General features: G+C 38.4%; 1 protein-coding gene across 1 annotated transcript; it reads right to left on the bottom strand.

Moving 5' to 3' along the window:
* Window position 1: 1 nt before the first annotated feature.
* On the bottom strand, window positions 2–12,877 carry LOC134819269 (uncharacterized). The gene is made up of 3 exons (XM_063829103.1): window positions 12,768–12,877; window positions 12,425–12,498; window positions 2–1,714 (listed from the first exon to the last, which is right to left on the bottom strand). The coding sequence occupies exons 2-3, from the start codon at window positions 12,491–12,493 to the stop codon at window positions 1,397–1,399; spliced, it is 387 nt and encodes a 128-aa protein (XP_063685173.1). The 5' UTR covers window positions 12,494–12,498; window positions 12,768–12,877; the 3' UTR covers window positions 2–1,396.
* Window positions 12,878–18,082: the final 5,205 nt, after the last annotated feature.

Genomic DNA, 18,082 nt, shown 5'->3' with positions numbered 1-18,082 from the left:
CTGTTGTTTTACTGCGTACACATGGTTAAAAATGAAATGAAATTGAAATACATTAATTTTATCTACGATAGTTTCATAGCAAATTAGTATTAATTATTATAATTTTAATTATCTTGAAATTCTCAAATTTACAGTGTAAGTAAATTTTACTACTCAATCTGAGAATCTGTAAGCAAGAAAATAAAGGCAATTTCCAAATCATGGCATCATGCCAATTTCTCTTCTGTAAGTGTAAGCCCTCAAGCTATCTCCTTGCCATCGCATAAGGAAGAGAAATGTTTCTTGAGAAATAAATTTTCTTAAAATGGTCAAAAAACCAAAAGTTTCTCAAATCTGTCTCAACCTAATGTAAGCTTAAAAGTTGGACTATTCAACAGCGTAGTATGCAACGTTGCATTACAGTTTACACGATTGTTTAGGTTAACATATCCACTGCAAAAATCTGATAAAACGAAAATCGGCCAATTTTGCAGAAAAGTGTGGTCAATAGTTCAATAGTGCCATTCCGCATTCACTGCAGTTATATGTTGCCTGTGCAGTGCAGTTGTTCAGCTCAATCATAGAAGGAAAAAATTAAGTTTTTCCAACCCCACTAATACGCAACTAATTTGACGAATCTCTCCAGTCTCTATGATCAATAGTTGCGAGACGCAACTGCACCTTAAAGGTTGAAGCGCGGAGACAGGTTGACGGTAAGGTCGTAGAGATATGAGACTATAAAGTTAACCTTGTAAATGTAAGCACATTAATAGTGCACTTACTTACTCTCAGGGTCCTATCTGGACACAAAATATTTTTCTATGTTGGTTTTCAGCCAAGGCGCCTAATTGTTAGCTTTAAGGTTCAGAAAGATTTGAACAAATTGGGCTTCTGGAACTACTCTATTAAACAAATCTTTAAAGACGTCCAAGTACTGTTATTGACTCCAAGATACACTTACTTAGTTATAGTCATCGTTTTAAAAACATTGCACACCGCATAGAATTTCATCAAAAATGTACACAATACGCATAGACGCATGTAACAACATTGCCGAGATAGTTAGAGTTGTTGCATTATTGTTGGTGTAACTGAACGTAACTGTTAAGAATGAAAAACGCCAGGAAAAAACGGCGGTCACGTCCGAATTTACATAATAACCCACATAAGATTTTTTAAATTCGCTATCCCGTGTTTTTTCAACGACTAACATTTGTCTGATAAAATTATTTTTCTCCATCCTGATTATACTAGCTTCGTAGCGACTTAGCGAGATCCTTGTGATGCTTTTTCATTAATCTCTGACGACTCTGCTAATGTTATTTATCTATTGCACGTGCAGTAAAATCTGCAAGTGCAGTACAATCTGCACGTGCGGATTGTACTGTACGTGCAGCTCTTATCCCCCACGTGCAGCTCACATCACGCTGCACCACCTCATAGTGGCGGGCACCTCATCGTCCTGACACCCCACACAGGGCCAACACGTCTGGGGGTCCACCTCAAAGTCGTGATGAGACTTCACTGTGGTCGTCAGGATATCCTTATCACTCCCTGTGGCTCCTTGATCACAGTCTGCGTAGGGTAAGTCCACGTCTTCGTCGTCATCTACTGCCGCGTAAAAGTCGGGGTTACCGTTGGGGATGGTTCCCACGCTGGGGGAATCTGGGTCGGGGGTATCTCCAAGGTCCATTATAAGCGCCTGGATCCTAGTGTTGTGTGTCCGATCATAAACCTGAGGGTGGTGGGAGTTGAGAGCATTGTATGATAAACCTGCGATATTGTGAGCAGTCCGGAAAGTCCGGATAATCAGGATAGTCTTTTTTTTATTGAAATCTTTCAATTATTATCATCAGAATTTATTACAATATCAATGTTGTATAGAATTTCTAAAAATGGACTAGAGAAACCAAAAAATGCCTTGACAAGTGCACAGCGATGATAACAATCAGGGGACACCAATACACCCAAATAACCAAACAAAAGGCCTCGAGAGACCTGATGAAAAGTCGAGCAATTACATTGGGCCCCAAGTGCAGAAGGAGAAAAATGGGCAAATAATATGAGCTGTGAACTTAGGAGGCATTTCTAGGTTTTTAAGAATAGTTGCCACAACCCAAAAATTCTCAATTACAATTGGCTGATTTGTAATATTTCCAATGGAATGAAGTTGTAACGATAAAATTTAAATAATTGAATATAAAAGACTAAATCAAAATTGTATCCGAATAAAGCAAAAATGCGTGATGAGTACCTCAAAAATAAAAATAAAAACAAAAATAATAGAGAAATACACTACCCGTAGTCAGGAGAAAAAGAATTGTCAGGATCTGAACTAGGGTCAATATCTACAGATGCAGTACAAACATGTTCCTTCCAGATGTGTTTAATAAGTTCTGTTTTAAACACACCTGGTCTGATAATCTCTCGAAGGGAAAGAGGAAGTCGGTTCCAAGTGAGATGAGCTCGATAAAAGTAAGATTTAGATATAGCTGAGCCAGGTGGAATTGAAGATATTACTGATAAGTGATCAAGATGTGAGCTTCTCAGTCGGCATGACCTGGAGAAGAAAGTAAGGTACTGACTTACTGAGGCAGAGTGGTGCATGGGTGGTATTGATGCACTAGGGAATGAAAGAACTTGAGATCATGGTAATCAAACCTGTACTTTAGGGGCAGAATATTTAACTGTTTACAATGGGCATTATAGATTTCCTCTACACTATAGCTTACACCGTAATCATTACGAATCCATTTGAGGGCCCTTTTCTGCAATCCTTCAAGCCTATTGATAGTGCTACTGGACGCTGGTCGCCAAATGATGGGACAGTGTTCGAATATTGAGCGTACAAGAGTAAGATACAAGACTCTTCTCTTGTTCAGATCATTAAAAAAATGACAATTTCTCTTAAGCATGCCAAATTTTTGGTTAGCTTTACCATATAGAGCATCGGCCTGGCTATTAAAATTAAAATTAGACGTCATGATTATGCCTAAATCTTTTTCAGAATCTGTATAATCAAGAAGAGTTTGGCCCATAGAGTAAGTGTAACGTGTAAATGGTAAAATGCCATCTAAGGGAGACCACCTCTTAAGTATAGCTAAAACCTTACATTTATCAGGATGAAACTTCATCTTATTAGTTCTTGCCCATGTCATGAGATAATTAATATCGCTTTGAAGTATATGGTGGTCTTCCTCTTGGGATATCTCCCTCCACATTTTAGTATCATCAGCGTATAAAAGGATATTAGTGCCCTGAGAAAGTCCAGAATATATATCATTTATGAAAAGAACAACAGTCATTCAAATTATTTTAATTTCTATGGTCATTAACGTTATTACAATGACTACAGTTACTGAAGAAACCATGATGATTTGCAATTCACTGGGATTTAAAAAAGTAACACAGAATTAAATACTAATAGCAATTTTATCAAAAAACCCACAACCACAAGCTTTTAAAAATAGACTGGAACAACTGTAAGTTTGAAGAAATCTATAAAAAAACCGAAGGATTGGATCTGCATAAAAAATCATGATAGTGCGAAATAGAAACGATCCTTGTTGCTACTGTATTACTTATCTAAAATCATCTACGTGCGAAATAGAAACGATCCTTGTTGCTACTGTCTTACTGTTTACTGAGTATAGTACTGTGTTAAATAATATGTACATGAATGAGTAGTACAGGATCACACAGAGAACGTTTAAGAGTGCAACCCTCATTAAATTTAAAGGTTACACCAGCAATTTAAAGGTTACGCCAGTAACACCAGTAATTTAAAGGTTACACCAGTAATTTAAAGGTTACACCAGTAATTTAAAGGTTACACCAGTAACACCAGTAATTTAAAGGTTACACCAGTAACAAACACAAACCGCAAACAATAGTTACATAGAGTAGTGAGGTTACCAGTGTTTGATAAACACGAGACTTATACAGGATTAGAGAGGAATGTTGTGAAAATAAAGGAGTGTTATTAATTGGATGAGAGAAATACTGAGTACAATCAGAGACATGGAATACAAAACAACCTCACATAGCATCAGTCCAAACCCTGAATAGTATGTAGGTTGCGTCTCATTTCTCAAATGAAAAGTATGAATGGCGTAAACGTTCATTCACTGATCATTTTCCATTCAAGTTAAAACAATTCAAAATAAAACTATCAAACAAACTCAGTATCTATACATGCAGAATGTAAATGTTTTTTGTAAGTGTTTTCTCAATGAAAACAATGAATGGCGTAAACGTTCATTTACTGATCATTTTCCATTCAAGTTGAAACAATTCAAGATAAAACCATCAAACAAACTCACTATCTATACATAAGTACATAGGTCAGGTACCTATGTATAGGTACCTAAGGTCACATAGGTAGGTCATGAGTAAGCAATACATAGCCATGTTCAATCCGAAATAATCACGTACAATTCTACAAATTTTGTGGAGACAGTGGACATAATGATCTAAATTTAATCATGCTGGATAAATTGGCCGGAACCATCTGGGAACACCAGCCAATTAACGTAACAAAGTGTAGCAGCATCCTAGCAGAAATACAACTGCATGTACTCAGTGTCTACACTGGCTGTCTGGCTAATAATCTACCGTTTATCTGATGAGTTGGAGACAATGCTGACCACGCTAGTTTCCTCTACCAGTTTGTTAAAAGAGAGAAAACAAGAAGTATAATTAGTGAGTAGTTGTGGAATATAGATATACAGGAAGTATAATTATGCATGATCGTAATCGCTGGTGGATGGATATGAACTACATGTATGAGTTCATTATAATGGTATTTCAGAGATACTTGAAGGTACATCTGGTATTTGAGGAGTGGTACGGACCAACATCAAGATTAAAATAGATCCACAGTCCAGACCCACTGGCTTATGACAGGCGATCACTGAGAGCTACAATTTAAGAAAATGCAAACGAGTACTCGTGTCAAATTTGAAAAGCACATTGCAAAACAGCTGCAAAATCCACACTAAACGATTGAGCGGCAATCTTGTGCACATTCCATCTGATCGTGCAGTATTTAGGTACATTGTTTAATGATGAGTTAATGAGACAGAGATCTTTAGGCTAGGATCTATCAAACAGCAACTATATAACTATATAACACATTATATAACACACTATATAACACACTATAATACGGTATCTCACTGCATAACACACTATATTCTTATAGTTATAACAAATAATTCCAGTGTGAATACAGAAGCTCCATAACAATAGTACCAGTGCTAGCAAAACAACTCTTCGTATCGTTTAACTGTAGCTTTTACAGCGTCAGTAGATTTTGTTAGATATATTTGAGTATTTGGACCAGAGCCAGATCGTTAAGCACAATTTGTAAGTTAACAACATACACTATGTGGTTCATCAACTCATGTCTCTTTATATCGAGTTAGAAAGTAAAGTAGCAATATTATATGATAGAGTAATTGGTATATTGAACTGAAGCCCAACCCCGAGTTCAACGAAAAATAATTGTCTATAAAGGCCGAGTATATTTTCAACAAATCAGGTGTATGAAAAGAGAGGGCTTGCTAGTGGTTAGAATTGTAAAAACGGTAGAAGAAAACAGAGCGAACGAGCATTAGTGGCAGAAAGATAATCGAACTATTATTATTATGACTGAAAGCAGGATAATCAAATTACTATTAATTATTATAGTATTATCAAAATAGAAGCTAAAGATAAGCGACTAAAGATGATCTTAAAAATAAGCGCAGTAAGCACCACAGCAGCTATACAAGGCATAGCTATAATGTTGATTGTAACCGCTCCAGAACGAACAATTAAAGCTATATACTTATATACACCACACAGTATGGACTCTCTACACACGACACTACTGCTAGAGGACTTATTGTACAATATAAGGTACACGGAGAGAGTGGAGCTCTCTGTTATAAGATGTGTATTAATAACGGCAGCATATGGTGGCGCTCTCCTGCTCCTTCATAAAAAGTATGGTACTCAGCTCCTTCAACAAATAAAGGTACAGTACTCTGCTCCTTCATCAAATAAAGGTACAGTACTCTGCTCCTTCATCAAATAAAGGTACAGTACTCTGCTCCTTCATAAAATAAAGGTACAGTACTCTGCTCCTTCATCAAATAAAGGTACAGTACCCTGCTCCTTCATCAAATAAAGGTACAGTACTCTGCTCCTTCATCAAATAAAGGTACAGTACTTTGCTGCTTCATCAAATAAAGGTACAGTACTCTGCTCCTTCATCAAATAAAGGTACAGTACTCTGCTGCTTCATCAAATAAAGGTACAGTACTCTGCTCCTTCATCAAATAAAGGTACAGTACTCTGCTCCTTCGTCAAATAAAGGTACAGTTCTCTGCTCCTTCATCAAATAAAGGTACAGTACTCTGCTCCTTCATAAAAGGTATGGTACTCTGCTCCTTCATCAAATAAAGGTACAGTACTCTGCTCCTTCATCAAATAAAGGTACAGTACTCTGCTCCTTCATCAAATAAAGGTACAGTACTCTGCTCCTTCATCAAATAAAGGTACAGTACTCTGCTCCTTCATCAAATAAAGGTACAGTACTCTGCTCTTTCATCAAATAAAGGTACAGTACTCTGCTCCTTCATCAAATAAAGGTACAGTACTCTGCTCCTTCATCAAATAAAGGTACAGTACTCTGATCCTTCATCAAATAAAGGTACAGTACTCTGCTCCTTCATCAAATAAAGGTACAGTACTCTGCTCCTTCATCAAATAAAGGTATGGTACTCTGCTCCTTCATCAAATAAAGGTACAGTACTCTGCTCCTTCATCAAATAAAGGTACAGTACTCTGCTCCTTCATCAAATAAAGGTATGGTACTCTGCTCCTTCATCAAATAAAGGTACAGTACTCTGCTCCTTCATCAAATAAAGGTACAGTACTCTGCTCCTTCATCAAATAAAGGTACAGTACTCTGCTCCTTCATCAAATAAAGGTACAGTACTCTGCTCCTTCATCAAATAAAGGTACAGTACTCTGCTCCTTCATAAAAGGTATGGTACTCTGCTCCTTCATCAAATAGAGGTACAGTACTCTGCTCCTTCATCAAATAAAGGTACAGTACTCTGCTCCTTCATCAAATAAAGGTACAGTACTCTGCTCCTTCATAAAATAAAGGTACAGTACTCTGCTCCTTCATCAAATAAAGGTACAGTACCCTGCTCCTTCATCAAATAAAGGTACAGTACTCTGCTCCTTCATCAAATAAAGGTACAGTACTTTGCTGCTTCATCAAATAAAGGTACAGTACTCTGCTCCTTCATCAAATAAAGGTACAGTACTCTGCTGCTTCATCAAATAAAGGTACAGTACTCTGCTCCTTCATCAAATAAAGGTACAGTACTCTGCTCCTTCGTCAAATAAAGGTACAGTTCTCTGCTCCTTCATCAAATAAAGGTACAGTACTCTGCTCCTTCATAAAAGGTATGGTACTCTGCTCCTTCATCAAATAAAGGTACAGTACTCTGCTCCTTCATCAAATAAAGGTACAGTACTCTGCTCCTTCATCAAATAAAGGTACAGTACTCTGCTCCTTCATCAAATAAAGGTACAGTACTCTGCTCCTTCATCAAATAAAGGTACAGTACTCTGCTCTTTCATCAAATAAAGGTACAGTACTCTGCTCCTTCATCAAATAAAGGTACAGTACTCTGCTCCTTCATCAAATAAAGGTACAGTACTCTGATCCTTCATCAAATAAAGGTACAGTACTCTGCTCCTTCATCAAATAAAGGTACAGTACTCTGCTCCTTCATCAAATAAAGGTATGGTACTCTGCTCCTTCATCAAATAAAGGTACAGTACTCTGCTCCTTCATCAAATAAAGGTACAGTACTCTGCTCCTTCATCAAATAAAGGTATGGTACTCTGCTCCTTCATCAAATAAAGGTACAGTACTCTGCTCCTTCATCAAATAAAGGTACAGTACTCTGCTCCTTCATCAAATAAAGGTACAGTACTCTGCTCCTTCATCAAATAAAGGTACAGTACTCTGCTCCTTCATCAAATAAAGGTACAGTACTCTGCTCCTTCATAAAAGGTATGGTACTCTGCTCCTTCATCAAATAGAGGTACAGTACTCTGCTCCTTCATCAAATAAAGGTACAGTACTCTGCTCCTTCATCAAATAAAGGTACAGTACTCTGCTCCTTCATCAAATAAAGGTACAGTACTCTGCTCCTTCATCAAAGGTATGGTACTCTGCTCCTTCATCAAATAAAGGTACAGTACTCTGCTCCTTCATCAAATAAAGGTACAGTACTCTGCTCCTTCATCAAATAAAGGTACAGTACTCTGCTTCTTCATCAAATAAAGGTACAGTACTCTGATCCTTCATCAAATAAAGGTACAGTACTCTGCTGCTTCATCAAATAAAGGTACAGTACTCTGCTCCTTCATCAAATAAAGGTACAGTACTCTGCTCTTTCATCAAATAAAGGTACAGTACTCTGCTCCTTCATAAAAGGTATGGTACTCTGCTGCTTCATCAAATAAAGGTACAGTACTCTGCTCCTTCATCAAATAAAGGTATGGTAGTCTGCTCCTTCATCAAAGGTGTGGTACTTTGCTCCTTCATCAAATAAAGGTACAGTTCTCTGCTCCTTCATCAAATAAAGGTACAGTACTCTGCTGCTTCATCAAATAAAGGTACAGTATTCTGCTCCTTCATCAAATAAAGGTATGGTACTCTGCTCCTTCATCAAATAAAGGTACAGTTCTCTGCTCCTTCATCAAATAAAGGTACAGTACTCTGCTGCTTCATCAAATAAAGGTACAGTACTCTGCTCCTTCATCAAATAAAGGTATGGTACTCTGCTCCTTCATCAAAGGTGTGGTACTTTGCTCCTGCGAGCTGCGGATGAACAGTGGATATACATGGTCCTTTATCAAAGATATGGTAAGTTCTCTGTGGTACAGTGTACACGCGATGTGGTTCTCATTGTAATTTGTATGGTGGTAGCTCCAGACAGAATAATATATGACCTAATTGTGTTTTTACTCGAATTAACCTCAAACGGCCTGCTTTTAACAAACAAAAAAGTGCATAAAAAAGCATTCCCTTTCACAACACACTAGGCACACGATGGCCAGCAAACCAAACCACTGCTGCAACCTACACTACAACTTACAAAACTCCTTGTTTGAGCAAATCGGCCTAGACGTGACAACTTAATCACGTAATTGCTGCTTTGAGGAGTGGCAGAAAGTAGGAGACTGAATGGGAAACTTGGGAAACTTGGGAAACTTGGGAAACTCCCTAGCTCTTGTACGAGAGCGTACAAATTCTGATTGTTCTATGTAACTGCTCGGGGAATAAACATATTATCCCTAGACATTTTACAGTTTTAAATGAATATTTAGGGTCTGGGATAGAAAGAAACGGTGAGCTTTTCGCTAAAGGTTAGTTTTAGAGTAATAAGTACGATTGCTAAAAAATTGGATGTTTTCTCAAATGATTTTTCATAGCTCGTCATTGACTGGGCCAGCTGGGGCCTTAGGCGTACAATTGCGATATCCGGCCTGGTGTCGAAGAATGAAATTTTGTGAGGTTATAAAAGTAAAAGTATGCGCGCACGGAACTACTCAATGTAAAGTTTCAATATTATAAAATAATATATTAACTCAGTAAGATTGCATTATTTTATGAGCTGTATTACATCAACATTCAACACAGTTGAGTACGGGATAAGTTGTTATGCAATATACATGGATACTCAATTCCTTCGCAAATGAAGCGAGTGATGACAAATTTCTGACAAACTCTGACAAATTGAATACTCAATAATTTATCATATATATTGAGGCTCTTATTCTCTAACTAAAAACTGTCGAGTTTAGTGGGGTCTCGCCAGTCGACAGTGTCACTGCCAATTGAAAGTTATCAAGATACGATGTTCTCTTACCTGATTGCATCAATAAGTGACTGTAGATCGGAATAACATTGAAAACATTCTCTAAAACAGGAAGATTGCCAGTTTAACCTTAGTGAGGCTGGAGTCGGTACTGCATAACACATTGTTGAAATTTCATAAAAGTAAAAAAGTAAGGTGTAGCTTTAGGCGGCTAAACCAACTAGGTTCTCCGCCAGTTTTGCTAAGCTATGAATTCCAAGAAATGGTCGAAACCTTTAAACGATCAAACGATCAAATTAAGCAGAAAAAGCTTCTGTTAACGATTCCCAGAAATCACTACTGTAGTCTTATGTAGATGTAGTGTGACTACAGCTACATAAGTTGGGAATTAGCTCTTCACCGCCAGAACAATTGTGCAATTTGCTCCAGGAAAGAACCGTAGAATGAAGACAATCCAGTCAATTGCAATAAAAAGTTAATGCATATATCAGCCAAGTTTCTACGCACAGCACGCTACGTCAATAAAGCCACTCCCTTCTGAAAAAGGAATGGTTTCTGGTTCAGTTATAACACCTGTCTCACGCAAATAATAGGAAGGTGAGAATGTCAGAACACGGCTCCTAGTTTTCTGAGCTCACTGTATTGAACCTGGACATATTTTAATTTTTGAGATATTTCACTTTTTGAGATGTCTTACTTTTTGAGATATTTAATTTTTGAGATATTTCACTTTTTGAGATATTTCACCTTTTGAGATATTTTACTTTTTGAGATATTTTGCTTTTTGAGATATCTTGCTTTTTGAAATATTTCTTTTGTGAGATATTTTACTTTTTTTCTTTAAAAAAAAACATTTATCCTGTATTTTAGCATAAGCTACAATATAAATTACTGCTCTGCTCACTTTCCAATTTCTGAGGAAGTTAGATTATACATTACAGTACATTTACAGAGCGCCAGATGGCCACACTAGCTATTAATACAGTAAACTCAAAAAGCTGTGCTTTGTTAAATATTTTTAAATATTTCGATATAAATGGCTAACTTTACTATCAGCTATCTGGCTGGAGAGTGAGGTGGAAAGAAAGGTGGAGCCGGGGGTTCTCGGCCGCATGTCGGTTACAAGTATTATATTAAATCACATTTCTGCTGTGTTCTTGACTGATGCCACCGATACCTCTTACGTCTTACGTCTTACTAGGCATGAATGTTGTCGCTTAGTATAACCTTTCATTACTTACAGCGGCTCGTTGTCGACCGACTATTAAAGAACTAGTCCGAAGTTTTAAGCAATAAGTTTGAAAATGTTGTTAACAAGCTCATTTAGTCCTGGTAACAGGCTGGAAACTTTTTTGTAAGATAAGAAAACATTTACCCCCAAAATCCAGGATAAAAGTGCAATAAACCATACCCAGATAAGATAAGATCAATACGAATAAGAATAAATACAAATGTCAGACCCTTGAAGAGGAGAAAGTAAATTACACCACATAACGTGCTCCTGGAGAATTAAGCCACATTATCTACCTGGCACGCCAATCTCTACTTCTCTATACGGCGCTATTTTCAAGATTCTTGTATCTGAGAGAAGCGAGCAAGAGACTATCAAGCTAGGTAACCATATAATGTGCTCCCGGAGCAACCCCACATTAGCACATTGGAGCAAAAGGCCATGTTGATTGTTGATGGGGGGCAAAAGCGATTCCCAATAAGGGCAAATAAGGGCTAATAGTGAATATTATACGACTTTCTTTTTAATAACAGAGTCAAAATCATGCTGATGTTGATAAATATGAAAAGTGGCGAACAGAGAGAAATGTCTAATAGCACGAAGGGGAGTAAACCTTTGAACTGATCAAGTGATCAGATAATACAAAATAGATCAAGCTGTCGAGCTTGCAATGTAACTGCGACCACTCGGAACAAGTTCAGTTGAAGTTGAACTCGGATTGAAGGCTAAAGCATTAGCACACTATTAAATATCAAAGAAATATATTACAGAATTACCGTTAAAGCTGATGTGATGTTGAGCAATATAATTATTACAGACGCGTGACGCAGCATGATCGAGCTCAAAATGAGACATCGTTTCTCAGAAAGATAATTTTGAAAAGCTGGAGTAGTTCAAAAGGAAAATCAAAGACTGGCCGAACTGTATAACTGTAAGTGAATAATAATAATAGCTTTAAAGAGAATGCTGATAAGTTAATAAGAAGTGAATAAGAAGATAAGTGGATAAGAAGTGAATATAAGTGAATAAGAAATGAATAAGAAGTGAAAACTGCTCGATCAATCAAATTGTTCCCATCATCACCCGGGTGAGGAGGGAAGGGTTGGGGGCCGGGCCGGGGGAGGAGGGAGGGTTGGGGCCGGGGGAGGAGGGAGGGTTGGGGCCGGGGGAGGAGGGAGGGTTGGGGGCCGGGATAGGAGGGGAGGGTTGGGGGGAGGGTTGGGGTCCGGGGGAGGAGGGAGGGTTGGGGGCCAGGGAGGAGGGGGGATTGTGGGCCGGGGAGGAAGGGAGGGTTGGGGGCCGGGGGAAGGGGTTGACAAACCTTAAAGGCAGAGAATTTGTCCTTGTGAGCAGAAGCCAGCTTGGTGTTGTATAGTCTTCTGCAGTACATACCACCTGTGTATTAATTGTGTTGACATTGTGTTAACATTGTGTTAACATTGTGTTAACATTGTGTTAACATTGTGTTGACATCGTGTTAACATTGTGTTAACATTGTGTTAACATTGTGTTAACATTGTGTTAACATTGTGTTAACATTGTGTTAACACTGTGTTAAAATTGTGTTAAAATTGTGTCAACATTGTGTCAACATTGTTTCAACATTGTGTTAACATTGTGTTCACATTTCCAAAGATATACAGAAGTCTCATAAAACAACCCACCAGCAAACTCCCCAACACGGTTCTCCCAGCATCCTCTTGAGCGGGTTTGATACTCCACTCAGCGTTGTACCGTCCCCTCCCTCTCCAGGGGTAGGGCTGTCTCTCCTGGTACCACTGCAGCACAGACAGAGATCATTAGTGGATATTGAATGTTTATTCAGTAATGGCCGCGATATGTTGCGGCCATTTCCTTTCCCCAAATGGAGCATAGCAAACTTAATTTACACAAACAATCCGCCGATTTACCTCAAATCCCGATTTGCTGGCTACCGCGGAGCTGTTTCCCCAAACTCCGCGGAAAATCGGGGTTATAGTTTTACTGTATCAGGTGTTCAGGTGCATTGTAATATAATTTAGACTTGTTTCGCTCACCCATTATTAGTATTATACTTGCATGTGTAAAAGACGTTCTGCGTTCCTTGCTTATAATTTACAAATACATGAATGATGAAAAAAGTAAAAACATGTTTTCCATTTTGATATTACTCGGCTCCCGAATTAATTATAATATATACATTATTCGTCAAACATTCATAATAAATCATTTATTCAAACATATTTTACATTGTTATTAATTGTAATAAATTCAAAGTCCTCTTTTCAAATTCTGTGGAATTTTTTATATCATTTAATCTAATATTAGTGCGATTTAGGGTCATTATTGAATTAATTCTGTTTTTTCTCTTAGGTCTAATATCCAAAATCTGACGACGAGATCATGATCCTATAGGACATTTTCCACCACAGTCAGGCGTAACATTTGCTCCAGGCTCCATTTCACTAGCCAGAAACTTGAAGCTATTCTCGCAGCCCATCCCATTGAACGCGAACCTCTTGGCTTTACCGTATCTTTCAACACATTTCCCCACAAGTGCCCTCTCGTACATCACCTCCTCCTTCATATATATCCGCGCCATCCCATTCTCCAGGTGAAAAGTCCAGTGAGCATCAACAACTCCATGTGTCATATTTCTCATCTTAGCAAGTGGGGTTGGACAGCTGATACAACCAGACAAGTTGATATTTTTCAGGCTCCACTGGAAGGTCCCTAAAACGTTGCCGGGTTCATCGTAGAGTATAATGGAATGAAGCTTCTTCCGGGTAGCCTTATTGTGATGGACTGTAACGGAGATACCATGTGTAGAGGTGGAGAGGTCTTGTTTAACGGTGCACTCCAAGTTGGAGCAGTAGCCACACTCGGGGGTCCAGCAGCTGCAGGTAGGATAAACTTGTGGCTGGCTGGGATCAATCAGCTGAGCTGGGTCGTCCAGCTGAATTTCCTCCGTTGCAGATTCATCCTCTGGTTCAGGTTCTGGATCTGGGAATTTTACAGTACCATCCTTGGGTATCGCACGGATGTAGTAACCCTCCATGTTCCTGAACGCTATCCTGTCCACCTCCGCATCTCCAAGTGCACGGCACTTTTTAGGTAGTCCTGTTTTCCAAGAACTCACTTCACCCTCGTCAAAATGTTGCAAGTATTGTAGTTCTCCATCACATGTCAGTTCAACATTTTCCTGGTTAAAGTTCCAGCTCCAAATCTGCTCCTTCTCTCCACCAGCCGGGAAACTTCGGTAGGGTTGAGGAATCACATCACACTCTTCAATCTTAACGTCGTATCCTTTGTCGTATTTTATTGTGTGCCAGAGCAAACGACCGACTCTATTCTCCCAGCTACCAGCGTATAGCAAGATCATCATGCTTGTTGGTTTGTCAGTCCTGAAGAGTGACTTTGAGGAAGGGTTGGTGTCGTAGACATCAGGACGGAATGCTTTCACCTCCAAGTTGTACTGGCTAAGAGGAAACCTTACTCTTTCTCCGTTCAACTTGAGAAGCTTCCATTTGGCGAGAGAAGGGTCAATTGTAGCTGACAGGACTGAGCCAAGCAAAGCCAGGCCCACTACAGCCAACATCTTCCTGGATACAGAAAATTAGATTGTAAAAAATAACCAAATTGTCGGCAATCCACATAATAATGAAGAAAAATGAATGGTAAAGCAAAGTTGGGCAATGCAAAATCTGTACGTGCGTTTAATAAAAAACAATGCCCAATGTGCATAATTGTTTTTCTGCCCAATGTGCATTGTTTTTCTCAAACTTAAGTTTGCAACACTTCGCCTACGCAGAAAAACTTGCAAGAAATCAGTGAGAGCAGAAAGATGAGGTCAGCTCTCGAATTTATTTGCCAACAAGACTACAACCACCCTCAAATTAGATTTCACGAATACTGCAATGCCAGCGCAACAAACCTTTGCTACAAAATAGTGCGATTCAGTTTTCAATCAACTTGTAATGTTCCATAAATGTAACCAACATTTTTCAACGTTGCTCAATTAGCGATTCAATAAGGTAAGCAATCAGAAGGACACTCCATATCATGTTTATAGCCCACTCACAAGTAACATCGTCGCAAATATGGCCACCTTTCCGGTTGGGAGAGGAGTGGAGACAAAAATCAGATTTCAAAAGAGGTGATATATAGAGTTTGACTTGAGTGTTACGCGCGGTCGTTGTGTCTTCAAAATATCAATATAGGCTTTAGCAAGGAATCAAGTTACTGGGCCGCGCTCAGCCTGTCATTCCGCCTAATCTCTATTCTATGTTTATGAACATGATACTGATAGCCTGAGGTCCTCAGGTAAGAATCAAGCAACATCCAGGGCATATTTCTACCGAAGCAGATCTAGATATGATGCAACCTAAGTATCGCCGAAGAGACAAAGCAACATTTACGGAGCAGATCGTTTCTGTTCCGCTCCACAAGATTTTCAGGTTCAAGTCAAAAAGTCTACGAATAAATTTAATTGATTTTTACAAAAATATATTGCAAAACGTGTTATACGGGAAAATTAACTGTTACCGACTGGCAGAAAATTGACTGCTGAGAATTAGTAATCTTTATGGTCTGTTTTGCAAAACTTTAATTCAATTTTTTCTGCATTTATGCAACGACTTTAGACTAGAGTATCAATTATATAATTAATTATTTCTGGAAGTCAGGGACAAAATGATCAAACCATAATTTGTTAGAATAAGACAATAGAAGTGGAAAGGTGTGAAAGAATTTAATTTATCCGGCCGGTGCATGGCAGGAAATCAGACTGATTTTTAATGTAAGAAAGCCTTTTGTTAACTCGTTAATAAACATTTATTAAAAAAACTTTTAATAGCAATGACTGTTATCATAACTTCATAAAGATCAGATAACGAATGCCGTGCCTGCAAAGGGCATGTCCTAATTATTATAGCACTGACTAACGACTATAACAGTATTATATTTAATTTGAATTTTTATGTATCATCTCCAAATCGGCTCAATCGATTGTCCCTTTCAACACTATTAACCCGTAAGAAAAGGTCCTAGACTCTCCGTTATGTCCGTATCCCGAATTAGGATTCATTAGGCTTTGCAACATATTCAGGCATGAACACATAATTCTACGTCAAACTTGGAACAGTCTCACTCAAATTTAAGACTGCAAACTTGAACAGTTCGCAAGTCCGTTGTAATCTTATCCCCGAGTGAACTTACTCGCCACATATATCACGTATATCATCTTAACTAAAAATCTTACTAGACTATGAGTATGAACAAACATTTTGGTAAACAAAATTTAGTTCAATATTTAAACTTTTTGTCTTCATCACCCGCTGATTTGGTCGCTGAGTTTGCCTACCTGTCTCCTTCATACAGGGACCCCTGAGGAATATTTTAACCGTCTATACCGGCCGTTGGCATCATGACAATTATTTAACAATTTTTTAAAATAATCGTTTATTTTCTGATATAATTGTTTTCCTTTCATATTGCCGAGAAGGTGTATTTGCAAAAGGCAAAATAACCCGCCCTGGAAGGAGTCGGTTATTAATATAAATCTAGAGATTACTTTATGGTGGTATGGTGGCGAAGATTATTTACATAATGAGTACCTTGTAATACTGTAAATGTAATATTTATAAGCACACTGGAGACTGGTGCAAACATTGAGTTGTACGGGTGTGAGGTGCATGCAATGACCGGCAACGATATTAATGCAACTTAGCACCTGTCTAACTTAGTGTATAGGTGCTACTCTCCCCTTCCGGCTTTAGTTCTATCTCCAGTCGTCTCACGTACCAGGCCTTTTCATAGTTAACTGATCCAGGCGGACCACATTTCAACAAAAATGAAACTAGGATCGGTTTTTTAATATGTGCATGGAGAACTTGCGTTTGATTCGTTTTGATTCATACAGGTTTATAAATTGACAAAAATACGCGCGATTATATTTCTAGTCGTAATTAGATATTTCATGGACCAACGCTATGATCATACCCTCGCAGCTACACCGGCTGAAGAATCATTAAGTATTTAGAATTGAAATCTCTATATACCTCACATCCTAAAATTCTATTCCCCTCTTTAGCTTTTCTGTTCTTGACCTCGGTGTCACCATCTTCCAAGTCAGATACCAATACATCACTGCTTTTCCCGTACTCCTCCCATACGCTGAGGTATACGACTTTGTTATCGAAAATCATAATAGGGCATAATGTTTCCGAAAATATGTAGTATGCTCAAAGGGTAAAATTTGTCAATTATTCTTTGTTTGAAGACTCGATAAAAACGGAAAATCTATTTATATTAAACTTAAAGATAGGATGATGATTAATCACTCTACACTCGACTTTCACGTGACTTTTTTAATCCGCTCTCTAGGTGGCCCTGGATGACTATTAGAAACCCTAACCTTCTAATTTTATGATGCCAACCCTAACCCTACCCCAATCCGTAACAAAAGCACATGATGAAACCCTAACCCTAATGTGAAATTAGGCCAACTCCCTTATATGGTCATATCACGTGATCGAGACAGTTTTTTACCAATATCTCGCCAGGGGAGCATTTTAACCCTATGACATGGGGGTGATTCGGAATCAGTGTCCGAAAATACATCGATTCAGGTTGGTTTTCAACTGTCAGGGGACCTTTTAGAAAAATCTCGAAGATCGACTGTAGAGTGCAGATTTAGCACAGTCGTTAAAGATAAGGACCTGTCATTGAAGACATTGATCTTGTGTCCAGGAGTAGCAGGACTGGAGGTCCTCACCCCCATATCCTGGAGATCTGATCGGATCTTACCCAACGACCCCTCTTTCCTCTTGACCTTAGTCGTCTGCTTTAACTTCTCCAGCGCCTTTTCAGTGCTCTTCTGTGAAATACACTGAGTGATAGTAAGTGAAGTACTTTTAATGTTTTGTGTGCTTTGCCGCATTAAAAAGTATCAGGATAAAATTGAAAGCGTAATCATGGAGACTATTATAAAGATTGAAAC

This window comes from Bolinopsis microptera, chromosome 8 (genome assembly GCF_026151205.1).
Source record: "Bolinopsis microptera isolate Bmic1 chromosome 8, MBARI_Bmic_1.0, whole genome shotgun sequence".
NCBI classification, from domain to species: Eukaryota; Metazoa; Ctenophora; class Tentaculata; order Lobata; family Bolinopsidae; genus Bolinopsis; species Bolinopsis microptera.
Note: the sequence above shows the minus strand (reverse complement) of the source record. Positions and strands in the feature narration are given on the sequence as shown.